This window comes from Oryx dammah, unplaced genomic scaffold, assembly GCF_014754425.2.
Source record: "Oryx dammah isolate SB20612 unplaced genomic scaffold, SCBI_Odam_1.1 HiC_scaffold_23, whole genome shotgun sequence".
Lineage (NCBI taxonomy): Eukaryota > Metazoa > Chordata > Mammalia > Artiodactyla > Bovidae > Oryx > Oryx dammah.
Window position 1 is genome coordinate 20,643,553 of NW_024070207.1, and position 21,269 is coordinate 20,664,821.

Sequence of the window (21,269 nt, forward strand, 5' to 3'; positions counted from 1 at the left end):
AATATACAGGCTGCCCAAAGTTACTCCAAAACCATTGACATCTCATAACACATTACTGGACACTTCATTGCACTTCAGAGAGAAGAAATCCAGCTCCACCCACCAGAACACCAACACAAGCTTCCCTAACCAAGAAACCTTGACAAGCAACCTGTACAACCCCACCCACAATGAGGAATCTCCAAAATAAGGAGAACTCCACAAACTGCCAGAATACAGAAAGGCCACCCCAAACAGCAATATAAACAAGATGAAGAGACAGAGGAATATCCAGCAGGTAAAAGAACAGGATAAATGTCCACCAAACCAAACAAAAGAGGAAGCGATAGGGAATCTACCTGATAAAGAATTCTGAATAATGATAGTGAAAATGATCCAAAATCTTGAAATCAAAATGGAATCACAGATAAATAGCCTGGAGACAAGGATTGAGAAGATGCAAGAAAGGTTTAACAAGGACCTAGAAAAAATGAAAAAGAGTTAATATATAATGAATAATGCAATAAATGAGATCAAAAACACTCTGGAGGCAACAAATAGTAGAATGACAGAGGCAGAAGATAGGATTAGTGAAGTAGAAGATAGAATGGTAGAAATAAATGAATCAGAGAGGAAGAAAAGAAAAACAAATTAAAAGAAATGAGGACAATCTCAGAGACCTCCAACATTCGAATTTAAATGCTCCAACATTCGAATCATAGGAGTCCCAGAAGAAAAAGACAAAAAGAAAGACCATGAAAAAATACTTGAGGAGATAATAGTTGAAAACTTCCCTAAAATGAGGAAGGAAATAATCACCCAAGTCCAAGAAACCCAGAGAGTCCCAAACAGGAGAAACCCAAGGAGAAACACCTCAAGACACATATTAATCAAATTAACAAAGATCAAACACAAAGAATAAATATTAAAAGCAGCAAGGGAAAAACAACAAATAATACACAAGGGGATTCCCATAAGGATAACAGCTGACCTTTCAATAGAAACTCTTCAGGCCAGGAGGGAATGGAATGGAAAGACATACTTAAAGTGATGAAAGAAAATAACCTACAGCCCAGATTACTGTACCCAGCAAGGATCTCATTCAAATATGAAGAAGAAATCAAAAGCTTTACAGACAAGCAAAAGCTGAGAGAATTCAGCACCACCAAACCAACTCTCCAACAAATGCTAAAGGATCTTCTCTAGACAGGAAACACAAAAAGGGTGTATAAACTCGAACCCAAAACAATAAAGTAAATGGCAACAGGACTGTACTTATCAATAATTACCTTAAATGTAAATGGGTTGAATACCTCAACCAAAAGACAAAGACTGGCTGAATGGATACAAAAACAAAACCCCTATATATGTTGTCTCCAAGAGACCCACCTCAAAACAAGGGACACATACAGACTGAAAGTGAAGGGCTGGAAAAAGATATTCCATGCAAATAGAGACCAAAAGAAAGCAAGAGTAGCAGTGCTCGTATCAGATAAAATAGACTTTAAAACAAAGGCTGTGAAAAGAGACAAAGAAGGACACTACATAATGATCAAAGGGTCAATCCAAGAAGAAGATATAACAATTATAAATATATATGCACCCAACATAGGAGCACTGCAATATGTAAGACAAATGCTAAAAAGTATGAAAGGGAAAATTAACAATAACACAATAACAGTAGGAGACTTTAATACCCCACTCACACCTATGGATAGATCAACGAAACAGAAAATTAACAAAGAAACACAAACTTTAAATGATACAATAGACCAGTTAGACATAATTGATATCTATAGGACATTTCACTCCAAAACAATGATATTCCCCTTTTTCTCAAGTGCTTATGGAACCTTCTCCAGGATAGATCACATCCTAGGCCATAAATCTAGCCTTGGTAAATTCAAAAAAATTGAAATCATTCCAAGCATCTTTTCTGACCATAGTGCAGTAAGATTAGATCTCAATTACAGGAGAAAAACTACTAAAAATTCCAACATATGGAGGCTGAACAACACGCTTCTGAATAACCAACAAATCACAGAAGAAATAAAAAAGAAATCAAAATATGCATAGAAACGAATGAAAATGAAAACACAATAACCCAAAACCTGTAGGACACTGTAAAAGCAGTGCTAAGGGGAAAGTTCATAGCAATAGAGGCATACCTAAAGAAACAAGAAAAAAGTCAAATAAATAACCTAACTCTACACCTAAAGCAACTAGAAAAGGAAGAAATGAAGAACTCCAGGGTTAGTAGAAGGAAATAAATCTTAAAAAATAGGGCAGAAATAAATGCAAAAGAAACAAAAGAGACCATAGCAAAAATCAACAAAGCCAAAAGCTGGTTCTTTGAAAGGATAAATAAAATTGACAAACCATTAGCCAGACTCACCAAGAAACAAAGGGAGAAAAATCAAATCAATAAAATTAGAAATGAAAATGGAGAGATCTCAACAGACAACACAGAAATACAAAGGATCATAAGAAACTACTATCATCAATTATATGCCAATAAAATGGACAACTTAGAAGATATGGACAAATTCTTAGGAAAGTACAACTTTCCAACTTTTTATTTATTTATTTTATTTTATTTTTATTCTTTCCAGGAAGAAACAGAAAATCTAAACAGATGCATCACAAACACGGAAATTGAAACTGTAATCAGAAATCTTCCAGCAAACAAAAACCCAGGTCCAGACGGCTTCACAGCTGAATTTTACCAAAAATTTAGAGAAGAGCTAACACCTATCCTACTCAAACTCTTCCAGAAAATTGCAAAAGATAAATTTCCACACTCATTCTATGAGGCCAACATCACTCTAATACTAAAACCTGACAAAGATGCCACAAAAAAGAAAACTACAGGCCAATATCACTGATAAATATAGATGCAAAAATCCTTAACAAAATTCTAGCAATCAGAATCCAACAACACATTAAAAAGATCATACACCATAACCAAGTGGGCTTTATCCCAGGGATGCAAGGATTCTTCAATATCCACAAATCAATCAATGTAAGACACCACATTAACAAATTGAAAAATAAAAGTCATATGATTATCTCAATAGATTCAGAGAAAGCCTTTGACAAATTCAACATCCATTTATAATAAAAACTCTCCAGAAAGCAGGAATAGAAGGAACATACCTCAACATAATAAAAGTTATATATGACAAACCCACAGCAAACATTATCCTCAATGATGAAAAATTGAAAGCATTTCCCCTAAAGTCAGCAATAAGACAAGCGTGCCCACTTTCACCACTAATATTCAACATAGTTTTGGAAGTTTTGACCACAACAATCGGAGCAGAAAAAGAAATAAAAGGAATCCAAATTGGAAAAGAAGTGACACTCTCACTGTTTGCAGATGACATGATCCTCTACATAGAAAATCCTAAACACTCCACCAGAAAATTACTAGAGCTAATCAATGAATATAGTAAAGCTGCAGGATATAAAATCAACACACAGAAATCCCTTGCATTCCTGTACACTAATAATGAGAAAATAGAAAGAGAAATTAAGGAAACAATTTCATTCACCATTGCAATGAAAAGAATAAAATATAGATGGAGAAATATATCATGTTCATGGATCAGAAGAATCAACATAGTGAAAATGAGTATACTACCCAAAGCAATCTATAGACTGAATGCAATCACTATCAAGCTACCAATGGTATTTTTCACAGAGCTAGAACAAATAATTTCACAATTTGTATGGAAATACAAAAAACCTAGAATAGCCAAAGCAATCTTGAGAAAGAAGAATGGACCTCGAGGAATCAGCCTGCCTGACTTCAGGCTCTACTACAAAGCCACAGTCATCAAGACAGTGTGGTATTGGCACAAAGACAGAAATATAGATCAATGGAACAAAACAGAAAGCCCAGAGATAAATCCATGCACCTATAGACACCTTATCTTTGACAAAGGATGCAAGAGTATGCAGTGGATTAAAGACAATCTCTTTAACAAGTGGTGCTGGGAAAACTGTTCAACCACTTGTAAAGGAAATAAACTAGAACACTTTCTAACACCATAAACAAAAATAAACCCCAAATGGATTAAAGATCTAAACGTAAGACTAGAAACTATAAATTCTTAGAGGAGAACATAGGCAAAACACTCTCCGACATACATCACAGCAGGATCCTCTATGACCCACCTCCCAGAATATTGGAAAGAAAAGCAAAAATAAACAAATGGGATCTAATTAAAATTAAAAGCTTCTGTACAACAAAAGAAACTATAAGCAAGGTGAAAAGACAGCCTTCAGAATGGGAGAAAATAATAACAAATGAAGCAACTGACAAAGAACTAATCTCAAAAATACACAAGCAACTCCTGCAGCTCAATTCCAGTAAAATAAACGACCCAATCAAAAAATGGGCCAAAGAACTAAATAAACATTTCTCCAAGGAAGACATACAGATGGCTAACAAACACATGAAAAAATGCTCAACATCACTCATTATCAGAGAAATGCAAATCAAAACCACAATAAGGTACCATCTCACACCAGTCAGAATGGCTGCCATCCAAAAGTCTACAAAAAATATATGCTGGAGAGGGTGTGGAGAAAAAGGAACCCTCTTACACTGTTGGTGGGAATGCAAACTAGTACAGCCATTATGGAAAACAGTGTGGAGATTCCTTAAAAAAACTGGAAATAGAACTGCTGTATGACCCAGCAATCCCACTGCTGGGCATACACACTGAGGAAACCAGAACTGAAAGAGACACATGTACCCCAATATTCATTGTAGCACTGTTTCTAATAGCCAGGACATGGAAGCAACCTAGATGTCCATCAGCAGACAAAGGGATAAGAAAAGTGTGATACATATACACAATGGAGTATTACTCAGCCATTAAAAAGAATACATTTGAATCAGTTCTAATGAGGTGGATGAAACTAGAGCCAATTATACAGAGTGAAGTAAGCCAGAAAGAAAAACACCAATACAGCATACTAATGCATATATATGGAATTTAGAAAGATGGTAATGATAACCCTGTATGCGAGACAGCAAAAGAGACATAGATGTATAGAACAGTCTTTTGGACTCCGGGAGAGGGAGAGGGTGGGATGATTTGGGAGAATGGCATTGAAACATGTGTAATATCATATAAGAAATGAATCGCCAATCCAGGTTCGATGCAGGGTGCAGGATGCTTGGGGCTGGTGGACTGGGATGACCCAGAGGTATGGTATTGGGAGGGAGGTGGGAGGGGGATTCAGGATTGGGAATACGTGTATACCCTTGACAGATTCATGTTGATGTATGGCAAAACCAATACAATACTGTAAAGTGATTAGCCTCCAATTAAAATCAATAAATTTAAATTTAAAAAAAGAAAGTAGTTCAGTTTCATTCTTTTACATGTAGCTGTCCAGTTTTACCAATACCATTTATTGAGGAAGATGTCTTTTATATTCTTGCTTCCTCTGCTGCTGCTACTGCTGCTAAGTCACTTCAGTCATGTCCAACGTTGTGCGACCCCATAGACGGCAGCCCACCAGGCTACCCCATCCCTGGGATTCTCCAGGCAAGAACACTGGAGTGGGTTGCCATTTCCTTCTCCAATGCATCAAAGTGAAAAGTGAAAGTGAAGTCGCTCAGTCGTGTCCGACCCTCAGCGACCCCATGGACTGCAGCCTTCCAGGCTCCTTTGTCCATGGGATTTTCCAGGCAAGAGTACTGGAGTGGGGTGCCATTGCCTTCTCTGAAGCTCTCTATTCTCTCCCATCAGCAGAGATGGGAGAGACTGTTCTATACATCTGTGTCTCTTTTGCTGTCTCGCATACAGGATTATCATTACCATCTTTCTAAATTCCATATATATGCATTAGTATACTGTATTGGTGTTTTTTTTTCTGGCTTACTTCACTCTATAATTGGCTCTAGTTTCATCCACCTCATTAGAACTGATTCAAATGTATTCTTTTTAATGGCTGAGTAATACTCCATTGTGTATATGTATCACACTTTTCTTATCCCTTTGTCTGCTGATGGAGACAGCTGATGGAAGAGAATAGACAGCTGATGGAAAACAGATAAGTGTCTGTTTTCTGAGCCACTACCATACTGTTTTCATTATTGTAAATGGTAATGTAGTTAGAAATCAGGGAGCACGATACCATTGGCTTTGTTCTTCTTTCTCAAGATGGTTTTGGCTATTCTGGATCTTTTGTGTTTCCATACAAATTTTAAATTTATTAGTTCTAATTCTTGGGAAAATGCCATTTGGTATTTGATATGGATTATACCAAATCTGTAGATTGACTCGAATAGTATGGTCATTTTAATAATATTAATTCTTCCAATTCATAAACAAGTATATCTTTCCATCTGTTTGTATCATCTATAATTTCTTTCATCAGTGTCTTATAGCTTTCCAAGTACAGGTATTTTACCTCCTTAGTTAGACTTATTGCTAAGTATTTTATTCTTTTTGAGGCTATTATAAGTGGGATTGTTTCCTTATTTTCTCTTTCTGATAGGCTGTTATGGGTATATAGAAATGCAATAGATTTCTGTATGTTAATTTTATATCCCACAAATTTACCAAATTTATTGGTGAATTCTAGTAGTTTTAGTGTCATCTTTAGAATTTTCCACATATGGTATCATTTCATCTTCCAACAATGACAGTTTTATTTCTTCCTTTCCATTTTGGATTCCTTTTATTCATTTTTCTTATCTGATTGCTGTAGCTAGTAATTCTGATACTATACTGAATGAAAGTTGTGAGAGTGGGCACCATTGTCTTTGTTTCTGATTTTAGAGGAAATGCTTTTTCACCTTTTGATCACTGAGCATGATGTTAGCTGTGGGTTTGACATATATGGCCTTTATTATGTTGACTTACATTCCCTCTATACTCACTTTCTAGATAGTTTTTATAAACGGATGTTGAATTTTATCAAAAGCTCTTTCTGCATCTATTGAGAGGATCAAAAATATAATTTTTATTCTTCAATTTGTTAATGTGGTATGTGACATGATTGAATATGGAACTATCCATGCATCCCTGGGATAAGTCTCATTTGATCTTGGTGTGTGTACATGTTAAGTCGCTTCAGTCCTGTCCAACTCTCTGTGACCCTATGGACCATAATCTGCCAGGCTCCTCTGTCCATGGGATTCTACAGGCAAGAATACTGGAGTGGGTTGCCATGCCCTCCCCCAGGGGATCTTCCTGACCCAGAAATTTAACCCGCATCTCTTATGTTTCTTGCATTGGCAGGCAGGTTCTTTACCACTAGTGCCACCTGGTGTGTTATTTTTTAATGTATCGTTGAATTCAACTTGTTAATATTTTGTTAAGAATTTTTGTATCTATGTTCATCAGTGCTATTGGCTGTAAATTCCTTTTGTGTGTGTGATTTTTTTTCTGGTTTTGGCAGCAGGATGATGCATATCTTTTAGAATGAACTCTGAAACATTCCTTGCTCTTTAATTTTTTGTTATATTTTGAGAAGGATAGATGTTAACTCTTTTTTAAATGTTTGGTAGAATCTCCCTTTGTCACCATCTGTTTTAGAAATTTTATTACTGATTCAATTTCATTACTCAAAATTTTTCTGTTCATATTTTATATTTCTTCCTGATTCAGTCTTGGAAGCTTTTAGCATTTCTGGGAATATGTCTATTTCTTCTAAGTTGTCCATTTTATTGGTATATACTTATGGTAATCTTTTTTGATCCTTTGTAGTTCTGTGATGTCTCATTTTTCATTTCTGATTTTATAGATTTGAACCCTCTTTCATTTTCTTTCTTGATGAGTCTGGCTAAAGGTTCATCAATTTTTGTTATCTTTTTGAAGAATCAGCTTTTAGTTTCATTCATCTTTTCTATTGTTTTTTCTAGTTTCTATTTTATTTATTTCTGCTCTGATCTTTATAATTTCTTTCCTTCTTCTGACTTTGGGTTTTGTTCTATTTCTAGTTACTTCAGGAGTAAGATTTGATTGTGTATTTGAGGTTTTCTGATTTCCTGAGGCACGCTTGTATTACTTTGATTTTCCTTCTTGAACTGCTTTTGTTTCATCACATAGATTTTGGATCATTGCATTTTCATTTTCATTTGCCTCTAGATATTTTTTGATCTCTTTGATTTCTTCACAGACCCATTTTTTTTTAGCAGCATATTGTTTAGCCTCCATGTTTTTCTGATTTTTTCAGTTTTATCTTAAAGTTTTCTAATCTCATAGTGTTGTGATGTGATGTAGCTATGATTTAAAGCTTCTTCAGTTTACTGAAGTTTGCTTTGTAGCCTATCGTGGGATCTACCCTGGAGAATATTCCATGTACACTTGAATGTGTGTTTTGGTGCTTTTGATGCAATATTCTATATATATTTATTGGGTCTATCCAGTATAATGTATCATTTAAGGTCTGTGTTTTTGTTTTTGTTTTTTTACTGATTTTTGGTCTGGATGATCTGTCCATTGATGTAAGTGGAATGTTAAAATCCCCTATTGTTATTTTCTTCCTGTCAGTATCTCTCTTTATGATTATTAATGTTTGCTTTATGTGTCTAGGTGCTCCTGTGTTGCATACATATATATTTACAACTGCTACATCTTCTTTTGGATTGATCTCTTGATCCTTATGTAATGTCCTTCTTTGTCTCTTGAAACAGTCTTTATTTAAAAGTCTATTTTCTCGGTATAAGTGTCAGGAGAGTGTGTAATTTTCTCACTTCTGTCTTGCTGCAACAAAGATTTGAAATGGCAGACCAGTGTTACAGTTCGGTTACAGCTCAGAATTTTATTTGGTAAACAAAGAATAGTACACCCTTGAAGCGGGAGGGTGGCCTGACCCCAAAGGAGAGGCCCCAACTTGACTTGGCTCCCCCTTTTTATACGTTTTGTTTCCTCCCCCTGAGCCTATTCTATGCAAATTAGGGCTAGCCAGGAAGGGGGCGTGATGTTTCACCTGAGGTTCTCACTCTTGTCTGTGGATCTTTCTTTTATTCCCTTTTTGTGGGCTTTTCCCCTTTCTTTGTGTGTCTTTTAGCCACTACCATTTTGGACTCCTTTTTCCTATTCTAACTACCTAACAGAAGTATTTGTATGCAAGCTTTCTTTTCATTTCTATTTGCATAGAATAACTTTGTCTATCCCCTCAATTATAGTCTCTGTGTGTCTTTAGATCTAAAGTGAGTCTCTTGTTGGCAACATAGAATAGTCTTTTTTTCTGTATCTGTTCAGCCTCCCTTTATCTTTTGATTGAGATATTTAATTCATTTACATTGAATTATGTATAGATATGTACTAATTGGGCTTCCCTGGTAGCTCACTGGTAAAGAATTTGCCTGCCAACGCAGGAACCACTGGTTGATCCCTAGATTGGAAAGATCCCCTGGATAAGGAAATGGCAACCCAGTCTAGTATTCTTGCCTGGGAAATCCCATGGACAGAGAAGCCTGGCAGGCTATAGCCCATGGGATCTCAAAGGACTTGGATATGAGTTAGTGAGTGTCTAAACAGCAACAAATGTATTTAGTGCCATTTTTAAAAATTGTTTGGTGACTGTTTTGCAGTTCTTTTTTATTTATTACCATTCATTTATTCATTTACCATGAACTTTATATGTATACATATATGATTATTTTAAAGTTGTTATCACTTAAGTTCAAATGCATTTTAACAAAACTGAATTTTTATAACCCTCTTATGTTTTCTAATGAGTCTTTTCTAATGAGTTGGCTCTTCACATCAGGTGGCCAAAGTATTGGAACTTCAGCTTCAGCATCAGTCCTTCCAATGAATATTCCAATGAATTTAGTCTTGACTGGTTTGATCTGTTTGGGCACTCATGTATACTCATGTGTGGTGGATTCATGTCAATCTATGGCAAAACCAATACAGTATTGTAAAGTAAAATACAGTAAAAATAAAAATTTTTAAAAAAAAGAGTCTTCTCCAACACCACAGTTCAAAATCATTAATTCTTTGGCACTCAGCCTTCTTTATGGTCCAACTCTCACATCCATACATGAATACTGGAAATACCATAGCTTTGACTATGCAAACCTTTGTCAGCAAAGTAATGTCGCTGTTTTTTAATAGGCAGTCTAGGTTTGTCATAGCTTTTCCTTCAAGGAGCAAGCGTCTTTTAATTTCATAGCTGCAGTCACCATCTGCAGTGATTTTTGAGCCCAAGAAAATAAAGTTTGTCACTATTTCCATTGTTTCCCCATCTATTTGCCATGAAGTGATGGGACCAGATGCCATGATCTTAATTTTTTGAATGTAGAGTTTTAAGCTAGTTTTTTCACTCTCCTCTTTCATCCTCATCAAGAGGCTCTTTAGTTCCTCTTCACTTTCTGCCATAAGAGTGGTGTCATCTGTATATCTGAGGTGGTAGGGGTAATGGTGGTTATGATGACTTCCTTCAATAGGACTTATGCCAGCACACTCCAGGCCACTCACAGGCAAGTCTGGCTTAGTCTCTTGTGGTATCACTGCTCCTTTTTCCTGGGTCCTGGTACACACGAGGTTGTTTTTTTTTGTGTGTGTGTGCCCCCAAGAGTCTGTTTCCCTAGTCTTGTGGAAGTTTTGTAATCAAATCCCTCTGGCCTTCAAAGTTAAATTTCCTGGAGATTCTCAGTCCTTTTCCTGGATCCCCAGGTTGGGAAATCTGTTGTGGGCCCTAGAACTTTTGCAATGGTGTGAGAACTTATTTGATATAATTGTTCTCCAGTTTTTGTGTCGTCTGAACAACTCTGTTCTTTTGCCACCTAACACATTCTTTTCATTTCTCTTCTACATTTCTGTATATGGCCTGATAATTTCTGCCACCCAGTCATGCTATTAGGGCTTCCTCCGTGTCTCAGATGGTAAAGAACCTGCCTGCAATGCTGGAGACATGGGTTCTATCCCAGGGTAGAGAAGGTCCCCTGCAGAAGGGGATAGCAACCCACTCCAGTATTCTTGGCTGGAGAATCCTATTGGCTATAGTCCATGGGGTCACAAAGAGTCGGACATGCCTGAGTGACTAACCACCACCACCAGTCATATTATTTCTTCTAAAAGAAAAGAATAACCATTCTTTATTCCTAGTGTAATTTTTCCAACTATTTCTGACTTTGTCTCCTCAGAGATCTTTACCTATCATCTTCACCTTTCTTTTCTATATCTTTAAGCTCTTCCACTCTATTGGCTTTCACCTTCAATGTATAAGCATATTATTGTCTCTTAAATATAATCTTAGTTTCCTCAGTCTTCATTTGCTTGTGAGTAATGTAGGAGAGGAAAAATAATTTTACCCTCTAACCTTCTGAGTTCTTGGCTTAGACTCTTATAATAAAACACAGTTTAACAAAAGAAAACAAGCAAGTTTATTAACATGTGTATGTTATGTATACATGTGCATACATATACATGAGAGATATCCTAAAAAACTAAATAACTCCCCCAGATGATGCAAGGCACTACTTAAATACCATCTTCAGCTAAAGACAAGTGAAGATGTGAGGTGGGGAAAGGCCAGTTATGACAGATTACCAGGAAAAGCTAGATAAATAAGGGTTAGGTTTGCCATGCAGATTTAAGTGTACTCTTTCTCCATGAATAAGATTCTCCTGGGGCTTAATCATTTTTCTCTTCCCAGTAAAGAATCTGCCTACAATGCAGGAGATCCCAGTTCGATTCCTGGGTTGGGAGGATCCACTGGAGAAGGGATAGGCTAACCACTCCAGTATTCCTGGGCTTCCCTTGTGGATCAGCTGGTAAAGAATCTGCCTGCAATGCAGGAGACCTAGGTTCGATCCCTGGGTTGGGAGGATACCCTGGAGAAGGGAAAGGCTACTCACTCAAGTATTCTGGCCTAGAGAAATCCATGGACTATGCAGTGCATGGGGTCACAAAGAGTTGGACACAACTGAGGGACTTTCACTTTCACTCTGTCTTCCCAGTACAGACAGGTTGATGTTTACAAATGGAGATTTACTTTGTAAATGCAAATTTCTCTTTGGTAGTTTTCAGAGCTTTTCCTGTCTCTGCCATGTTTCAAAATAATCAACTCAAAATAATCTTTATGCCAAAGAGTCATATTTTGGGGCAGCATTTTCTGTAGTAATGTTTCCATATTTGGATGTTACTTCAAATTTTACTTCTTCATACCTTCAGCTGTATTATAGTTGGACCTCCCTAGGACCTCCCCCACTGTTAAAAAAAAACAAAATTCAATTGAGTAAATTTGAAAATTCAATGATTCATGAATTTTTTTCCCAATAGTCATGTTCAGCCTTTCTGGTAGTCATGTACAGATGTGAGAGTTGGACCATAAAGAAGGCTGAGTGCCAAAGAATTTGATGCTTTCAAATTGTAGTACTAGAGAAGTCTCCTGGACAGCAAAGAGATCAAACTATCCAATCCTAAAGGAAATCAACCCTGAATATTCATTGGAAGGACTGATGTTGAAGCTGAAGCTCCAATACTTTGGCAACCTGATGTGAAAAGCCAACTCATTGGAAAGGCCCCAATGCTGGGAAAGATTGAGAGCAGAAGGAGAAGGGGGCAACAGAGGATGAGATGGTCAGATGGCATCACCGACTCAGTGACATGAGTTTGAGCAAGCTCTGGGAGATGGTGAAGGACAGGTGAGCCTGGTGTGCTATAGACCATGGGGTTGCCAAGAGTTGGACATGACTGAACAACAACATGCCTTCAGCCATATTATAGTTGGACTTCCCTAGGACCTCACTCAACATTCAACTGGGTAAATTTGAAGATCTAATTGGCTTTATTCAGCAATTCATGAATTGGGTAACATCCCATCTAGTGAACAGACAGGCACTCCAAGGAACTGGACAAAATGGAAGGCTTTTATAGAAAGAAGAGTGGGATGAGGAAGTTATTAGCAAAAGAAAAGAATTCTTTCAGGTCAGGTCATCTTCTTTTGTAGGGGAAGGTAATGGGAGGAGTCTTATTATGCAGGTACTCACTAGTGCTAATCAGGAAATTTCAGATTGCTTAAAAGTCACCTTACTGGGAGAAGCTGGGACTACTATTAAATCTTGGTCCACTGTCACAGAGGCAGATGACTCCACTTGCTGATTGCTACTTCTTTTTAACATTCAGTTCTCCATAAACTCTCGCCCAAGTTTAACTTATAAATCCTGGGTATTCTTCTTGTCACCTCATGAACTGTTTTCTTTTAGAATTTTCTTTTAGTTCAACATCCCTTGAAGTCATTTAAGGTCTTTTCCTTACTCAATATCCTTTATTCATGCATGCCTAGGTTCCTATTCTTTCCAAAGCTAACAACTCCTTGAATTCAAAGTTGACTCTCAACTTGATTCTGAATTCCTTAAAATTCCCACTGCATCAGCACCATCTATCTGCCAAAGTATACAAAGTATTGCTCCAACTCTCAGTCACACTTGATTATCTGATAGCTGAGGCAGCACTGCTTTTATTTGTTTTGTCTTCTGTGTTTTTCTTTGAAAATAGTTTCTTCATATTCTGCTGTCAATTCCCATGTTCAAGGGACTCACTTAGTACTCCAAGAGGCAAGGGACCACTCCTGTCAGCTTGACATTGTATGATCCTCCTTGAAAAAATTCCTTTCCATGAAAAACTCATGAAGATAGATACCTAGGAGATAGCCCTGCAGTTTAGTAACAAATTCCCATAATCTATGTTTTCATTTTGATGATGGCCAGTCTGTTCCAGGAAATGTAGTTTATAATCTTGCTCTCTTTTATCTTATTATCATTTACTATTCATCCCTTGGCAATCCATCTTCACCATTTGACTATAACTACCAGTTCAGCGATAATTCCACCTCCACACTGAAGACTTCCAGAGACTGTTAATGAATTTAAGTGCTAGGGATTTTCTCTGATGCCTCATTGCATATGCTTGTTACATTAAGATGCTAATGAAGGATCTGTTGGATGGAGGTGCTGGAGCTGGACCAGGGACCAGGCTATAATTACCAATGTTCTATAATTACCAGTGATTTCCTTATTTTCAAAGACAGAGGAAATGTTTCAAATTCTCGATTCTTCTGTGACATTTGATGCTGTTGTGGCCACCTTCTTCAGAACATTCCCTCTTTGTGTGTATTATGACATAATTTTTTGTTCACAGTGAACTATTACCGTGCTCCTGTTACTCATTTTGTAAATTTTGCTGCTGGTAATGTTGATCTTACCAAAAGATGTCAAAAGAAGGTTTTCAGACCAGGCTCACACGTGCGCAGACAATGATGACTATATAATGACTGCTGTCTGGCTAACACTAATTGTAAGATACTATCAATTGTAAGACACATAGCACTTTTGAAGATGTTAAAAATCTGAAAGGAATGGACATCTAAGAATCATGGGCATATGATATTATCATCTGATTGCTTGAAGAGAATTGATCTGTGTTGCTTGAATTCAAGGCTTTAAGAAATAATGCAAACATCATTATACATTCTCTAAATTTACTTTCCTTATCTGATGTAAAATAACCACACCAAGTTATTCTACATCTTTTATGAGGCTAGAATAAGTCGCTCAGTCATGTCTGAATCTTTGCGACTCCATGGACTGTAGCCTACCAGGTTCCTCCATCCATGGGATTTTCCAGGCAAGAATACTGGAATGGGTTGCCATTTCCTTCTCCAGATCTTCCTGACCCAGGGATTGAACCTGGGTCTCCCGCATTGTAGGCAGACGCTTTACCGTCTGAGCCACCAGGGAAGTCTAGAATAAGATAATACATGTAAAATAAGTACTGCAGCTAAAGTACCAAAATCAGTAAGCACTCAATAAATGATAACTAAGTCAAAATAACATATATTTTTAATAAAAACTTGAACTATAACTGTTATTAAATTCAATATTCTTAAAATGCTAAGACCCCATATGTTTATAGAAAATATTTTCTCCCTTAGTAAACTTAATGAATAATAATCAATTTTACAGGTTTTTTTGAGATGCAAATGAGACAATGCATGCAAAATATTTGTTTATTGGTTGAAGTAGTACCAGATATTTTCAGCAGAACATGAATCATAACTTATTTTTGTTGTTTCTAAAATTCTAGAGATGATATACATTTTTCAAAGTTAATTTCAGAAAGATTAAGTGATTCTAGTTAATAATTCCTTCTTTTTATGTTTTTTTGTCTGGATTAAATAATATATGAAAGTATATAATAATTGTAAAACATTTAATTCAGTGTGTGACAAATAAAAAGCACTCAGTAAAAAGTGATTATTATTACAATTGTTGTTATTTATTTCTGATATTATCTATGGTAGTTCATTTTCACTTTTTCTCCTTGGTCAAGTCAAAGATTTTAAAATATCAAATACTTCTCCATTATACTTGCTTAGCTAGTTTTCTGAAGTTAACTTCACCAAATAATATATACCTTTCAAAATTTTTATGACAATGAGTGAGATAATGCATGTAAAATATTTTGTTGCTATTATTGACAGTTTGTTTTTACTTGATATCACTTGAATTTCTACTAATTGACTAATTTAAAATACTGAGAAACACTTTATACATTGGCTGAATTTAACTCTCCAGGGTTTAAATAACTTCATCCACTAATATAGAACAGCAGTTCTCAAACTCTTTGGTGTCAGGGCCTATTTATACTTTTTAAAACAAATGAAGACCTCAAAGAGCTTGTGTTTATATGGATTATATCTATTGATATTTATTATATTAGAAATTAAAGCTGAGAAATGTTTAAAATATCTATGAATCATTTTAAATAACAATAATGAATCCATTTAATGTTAACAACATTTTTTAATAAAAATTAACTATTTTCCAAAAATAATAAGACAGGCATTGTTTAATAGTTTTAAAATCTCTTCAATATTTAGTTTTATGGAAAGATAGTTGGATTCTCATAGATGTATCTGTGTTCAACCTGTTGTGGTGTGCTATTTGGTATGAAGTTTATAAAGAATATACAGTTTTAAAGATGAATAGTTGGAAATGGGAAATCTAGCAAACTCTCTAAAAGAATCTCAGAGGCCCTTCTGGGTCCTTGAAGCACACTTTGAGAACTGCTGACATATGCTTTTAATTTTTTAAAGTGTTGAATAAGATAATCTATATAATAGATACTGTTATTAATGCTGCTTTAGTTGCTATTAGTATTATTTATATAATTTCCAGATACTGTCAAAAGAAACTTAGTACCTTGTTTTGTTGACTGCATTCACAGTTTCTATAAAAACAAAAACAAAACAAATGACAATATAGATTTGGTGAAATGGTTAAGCTACTTCACTAAATAATATCTCTATTATAGGAGTTTTAATGAAATTGAGATAATATATTTTATATCTTAAATGTCAGTAATACACATGGCTCAATGCCGGGCACATAAGATAGACTCAGTGAAAGGCAGCTTTAGAATCACTCTTTGTTCAATGTACAAAAGATTATGCAAATGGATGCCAGGGATAAAATTGACCTCATACACCCAATAACATCATTAGCTTATCTGGAATCACTCTGCTACCCTCTCTTGTCTCTAGACAAGGCCTACTTTTAGGCCCAAGATTCCCTTAGGAAAGTAAATAAATCTTTTAACATAAACAAGCTAATACAATTCAGAGTTGGGCTTTGAGTAATGCTGACTTCCACTGATATTATGGTCAGTGTGTGAGGCCTTCCCTAGAAATTTCAGATATCTAAGAATACCTAAAAGATTGTGCAGCATTTCCTTGGGGAAATGACTTTCCACTCCAGCACTTGTATCCTGAGTGTAGATATGTCTACTCTTGTCAGAATTCTTTCAAAATGAATGCAAACTCCCCAGATTAAGTTTCTAGCCTCAGGGTCTGGTTACCACATTGTTGGATGGCAGGGGAGGGGGACAGTTTGGAAGGGGAGCCATTCCACTTTACCCCTCCTCTGGTCTTGCTATAGGATCCTGAGAAAGTATAACACAGTTTTCTACCAACATTTTGTCAGAAAATGGCCTTCTTCTCTACATTTGTACCAAAATGGTAAGTGTTTCCACTCAGGACCCCAAGACTTTTGCTCTAGAAGTTATCAGTTCCAAAGTTAGCAGTGGTAGTAAATCTTACAGACTTTTATCATCTGAGGTCTAACAGCCATTTCTTTCTATGTTTCTGAAAGAATCTCTGTTTCATTTTAATTGCTTCCATTTTTAAAATATTAAACTTTTGGTATAAAGACTTTAAAAGATTATAAAATTACATAGAATTTATCTAGCTCCAAGATTTATCAGTTTATGGACTGTCTTGCATCATCGGTACTTCTGTCCACTTCTCCCTCCCATATTATTTCAAAACAGGCCTCAGAATCATAATATTTTATCCATAAACACTTCAGTATATACATATCTAAAAATATAAAATTTTCCCCACATAACCACAATATCAACATCACTTTTAAAAACTAATTAAAGATAATTATTTACTATCATCAAAGGCCAGTTATTGTTCAAAATAACACATTTCCACCTGTGTCATGAATATTTTTAAAAATTTGTTTGTTTGCATCACAATTCCAAGAAGATCCACATATTAACATTGCTTGATTGGTATTTTAAGACTCTCTTAATATTATGTTCTCTAACTTTTTCTGTTGTAAATGATTTGTTTTTAAGAAACCCTTCCCTCTTTTCTTAATCTCATATTAGCTTCCTTAACTCCAGAAAACTCCTACAGCCTTATCCTCACTAAAACATTTCATGAAGGATAAGCCAATACTGGCTTCTTTCAAGCAAGCTTGACCTATGCTCTTTCTACATATTCCCTCATATTTATCGCTTTTGGAATAAAGACTCTAAGAATACAAGATGGCAACATTCTTACCTATCATTTTATAACTCTTAAGAAATGTAACCTGTGTGGTTCATCAAATTTGGTGACTATTACCTTCTGATACTTGCCACTCTTCCCATCTAGAGTTCAAAGGTCGCTTCACCAGATCCTGTACTGTATTACCTGAGGACACTTTCTGTTTGCAGTGTCTCCTAGTTTTCACAGCCATTCTTGCCTTCTTAAATGGCATGCCTAGGTTCAGAATTGCAGGTATGTACCAATACACCAAGAAATCTTGTCACATCTATTGATGCTTCTCATACCATCACTTGGTCTCTTTCTCGAGGAAAAAAAAAAAAAAAGACCGAGGCATGTAAGAAATTCAGGGTCTGAATTAGAAGGCTTAAAGATAACTTTTCACAACTCTTCCTCATGTCTTCCCAGAAATTAAATACCAATCAATGTCGTCAACAAGCTCTTAGCAAAGAAAAGTATTTTCCCCTCTTGATCATCAAACACTCTATACCTGACAAAGCATGTTAAGACAATCTATAGGGACTTTCAGATTTATATGGTTCCCTGTGTGTTCCCTAAAGCCAGCAATGATCTTTGAGAGTGTGTTTCTATCCTCTCTCAAAGTTCATAGTACAAATAGCCACCAGCCCAGGAATCCTCATAATGATCTCTGATAGAATCCTAGAAGTGCAACCTGAATTGTCCCAGGCTTCAAGTTCCTGTGGACACAAGAAAAAATAAACTAACAGTAAAATTTGAATTTCATTTGTGCAAGTTATCCCTGCTTATTGATGATAGACCTCTTCAAGATCTACCATAATGATTTACCACAATGATTTCCAAAAATTTCTAGGTACATTACTTATGCTCAGGCACAAGATTCTGCTCCCATCTTCTTATTGATATTTTTTGCCTGTGAACTTCTTTATTAGTGGAGGTGCTTACCTAGATGAACACCTCTCAGTATTCTTAAAAAACAAATGAGTTCAAAACTCCACATGTAAATGGGAGGACTGTATCTCTCCCAGAGTCTCAGGAAAATGCTTACTAAAAAGACAATTCCTTCAGTTTCTGCATAAAGACTATGTCTGCATTGTGGTCAGATCTAATTCCTATTTGAGGGGCATACTATCCTCTTCATCTCCAAAAAACTCCAGAGCTCCTAGGCTCTGTCTCCAAAGGACTCACCCACAGAAGTTCCTCTTCTTGACCACTTTCCTTGGGAAAGGATGTCCTTAGCTAAAAACTCATCTCAAACTCAGCCTAGTCAATGCTAACATGCTATTACTCCTAGGTGGTATGCACATCATTTTTATTGCACTTGGAATGCTAAAAATGAACAATTGAATTTATTGATGTCATTGAATACAGACACAAATATATTCATTCAACAAATATTTAGTGAATGCCTTCTATGAGCTGGGACATTTCTAGGAATTGGAGCTAAAACAAAAAAGACACAATTCACTGTTATGTACAACCATACTTATAATTTATCTCAGTAATGGTAATTCCAAGTCTTTTACAGAAAATTGGTGAGAAGGCATTCCTAACTTGAAAAAAAGCTGTCATTTTCTGATATCATACTGTTACTCTTTCACGTGACTATCACTTTATGCTGTGAATAGCTTTCAACAAATATCAGATCTAAATTTTCTCCAGTGATATGCAATTGAATGTATCCCACTGTACAAACCTGTTCAATGCTTCCATATGCTGTAACAATGTCCTACCTTCTTTTTTGTTCCTGTAGGTGTATCAGTTCCTATCCCAGTGATTGGACTGAGGGATGAAGACAAGGTGTTCGTCAACAACACCACCTGCGTGCTGAATGACCCAAATTTCGTTCTTATTGGGTCCTTCGTAGCTTTCTTCATACCGCTGACAATCATGGTGATTACCTACTGTCTGACGATTCACGTCCTTCGCCGACAAGCTCTGATGTTACTGCATGGCCACACTGAGGAACCGCCTGGAATAAACCTGAATTTCCTGAAATGCTGCAAGACGCACACCGATGAAGAGAATTCTGCAAACCCGAACCAAGATTTGAACCCACGCCGAAGGAAGAAGAAAGAAAGACGGCCTAGGGGCACCATGCAAGCTATCAACAATGAACGGAAAGCCTCGAAGGTCCTTGGAATTGTGTTCTTTGTGTTTCTGATCATGTGGTGCCCGTTTTTTATTACTAATATTTTGTCGGTTCTTTGTGGGAAGGCTTGTAATCAAAAGCTCATGGAAAAGCTTCTGAATGTGTTTGTTTGGATTGGCTATGTTTGTTCAGGAATTAATCCTCTGGTGTACACTCTTTTCAACAAAGTTTACCGAAGGGCTTTCTCCAACTATTTGCGCTGCAATTATAAGGCAGATAAAAAGCCTCCAGTCAGACAAATCCCGAGAGTTGCTGCCACTGCTTTGTCTGGGAGGGAGCTTAATGTTCACATTTACCGGCACACCAATGAACCAGTAATTAAGAAAGCTGATGACAAGGAGCCTGGTATAGAGATGCAAGTTGAGAATTTGGAGCTACCAGTTCATCCCTCCAATGTGATTAGTGAAAGGATTAGTAGTGTGTAAGAAAGAGCAGCACAGTCTTTTCCTATGGGAAAGCTACAAATGTAGAAAATTGTTCTTTAATTCTGCCGGTCATAACTAATGTAAATATTGCTGTCTGAAAAGTGTGTTTTATATATAGCTTTCCAATCCTGTACTTTACAATCATGCTTATAATAGTGAGATTTAGGGTTCTATATTTACTGTTTATAATAGATTGAGAATAACATTTTAATTGATGCAAAAATGTTGATTTTTCCCCCCTTCCATCCCTCCTTCCCTCCCTCTTTTTCTTTCTCTCTCTCTTCTCTCTCTCTTTTTCTTTTGCATATAAGGAAACATTGATGTTCACCTCAGGTGGCATTTGCAGGAGACCAGAATGATACACATGACCGCGGTTTTCAACCACACCAAAATTGAACAAATTCGGTGGACTCTTTTTTCCGGGTTAACAGTAAATATGCACTTTAAATTCTTGCTCTGTTCATCTATATACATAAATACAGTAAAATAGGTTCTGCCTTCTGAAACTCTACCACAACTATTAGTGAGTCAAAGGCAGAACTTATTTCTTGTCACACACAGGGGAAATTTTGACATTGTCAGAATGTTGTGTTGATATTTTACTGCAATGTCTGTCCCCAAACATAGTGGCATTTTAATATAGCAGCTAGTTAACCGGAACTACAGAAGTGGAAGGATGACAAGAGATATATACACCAACAATAGCTTTTCACTTCTTATAATGTTCAAATTCTGATTATAATGACAAACAAACTGGAATTAGTGTCTTCATTCTGGTCCTTAGTAAATACCTAATTCCATGATTAAACTGGGAAACAAAATCCCAGAGTTATTTCCCAATCTAGGATTCAACATCAATTGGGTTTTGATACCAGGATCCTGGAAATTCGTGTGCTACACACAAAATGAAATTA

General features: G+C 36.2%; 1 protein-coding gene across 1 annotated transcript in view; it reads left to right on the top strand.

Moving 5' to 3' along the window:
* The window catches only part of HTR2C (5-hydroxytryptamine receptor 2C), a 141,446-nt gene extending 121,091 nt beyond the window's left edge, over nucleotides 1–20,355 (top strand). Inside the window, exon 4 of the mRNA XM_040265115.1 lies at nucleotides 19,532–20,355. Coding sequence (XP_040121049.1) covers nucleotides 19,532–20,355 — 824 coding nt within the window. The remainder of the gene's footprint in view (nucleotides 1–19,531) is intronic.
* The last annotated feature ends 914 nt before the right edge of the window (nucleotides 20,356–21,269 follow it).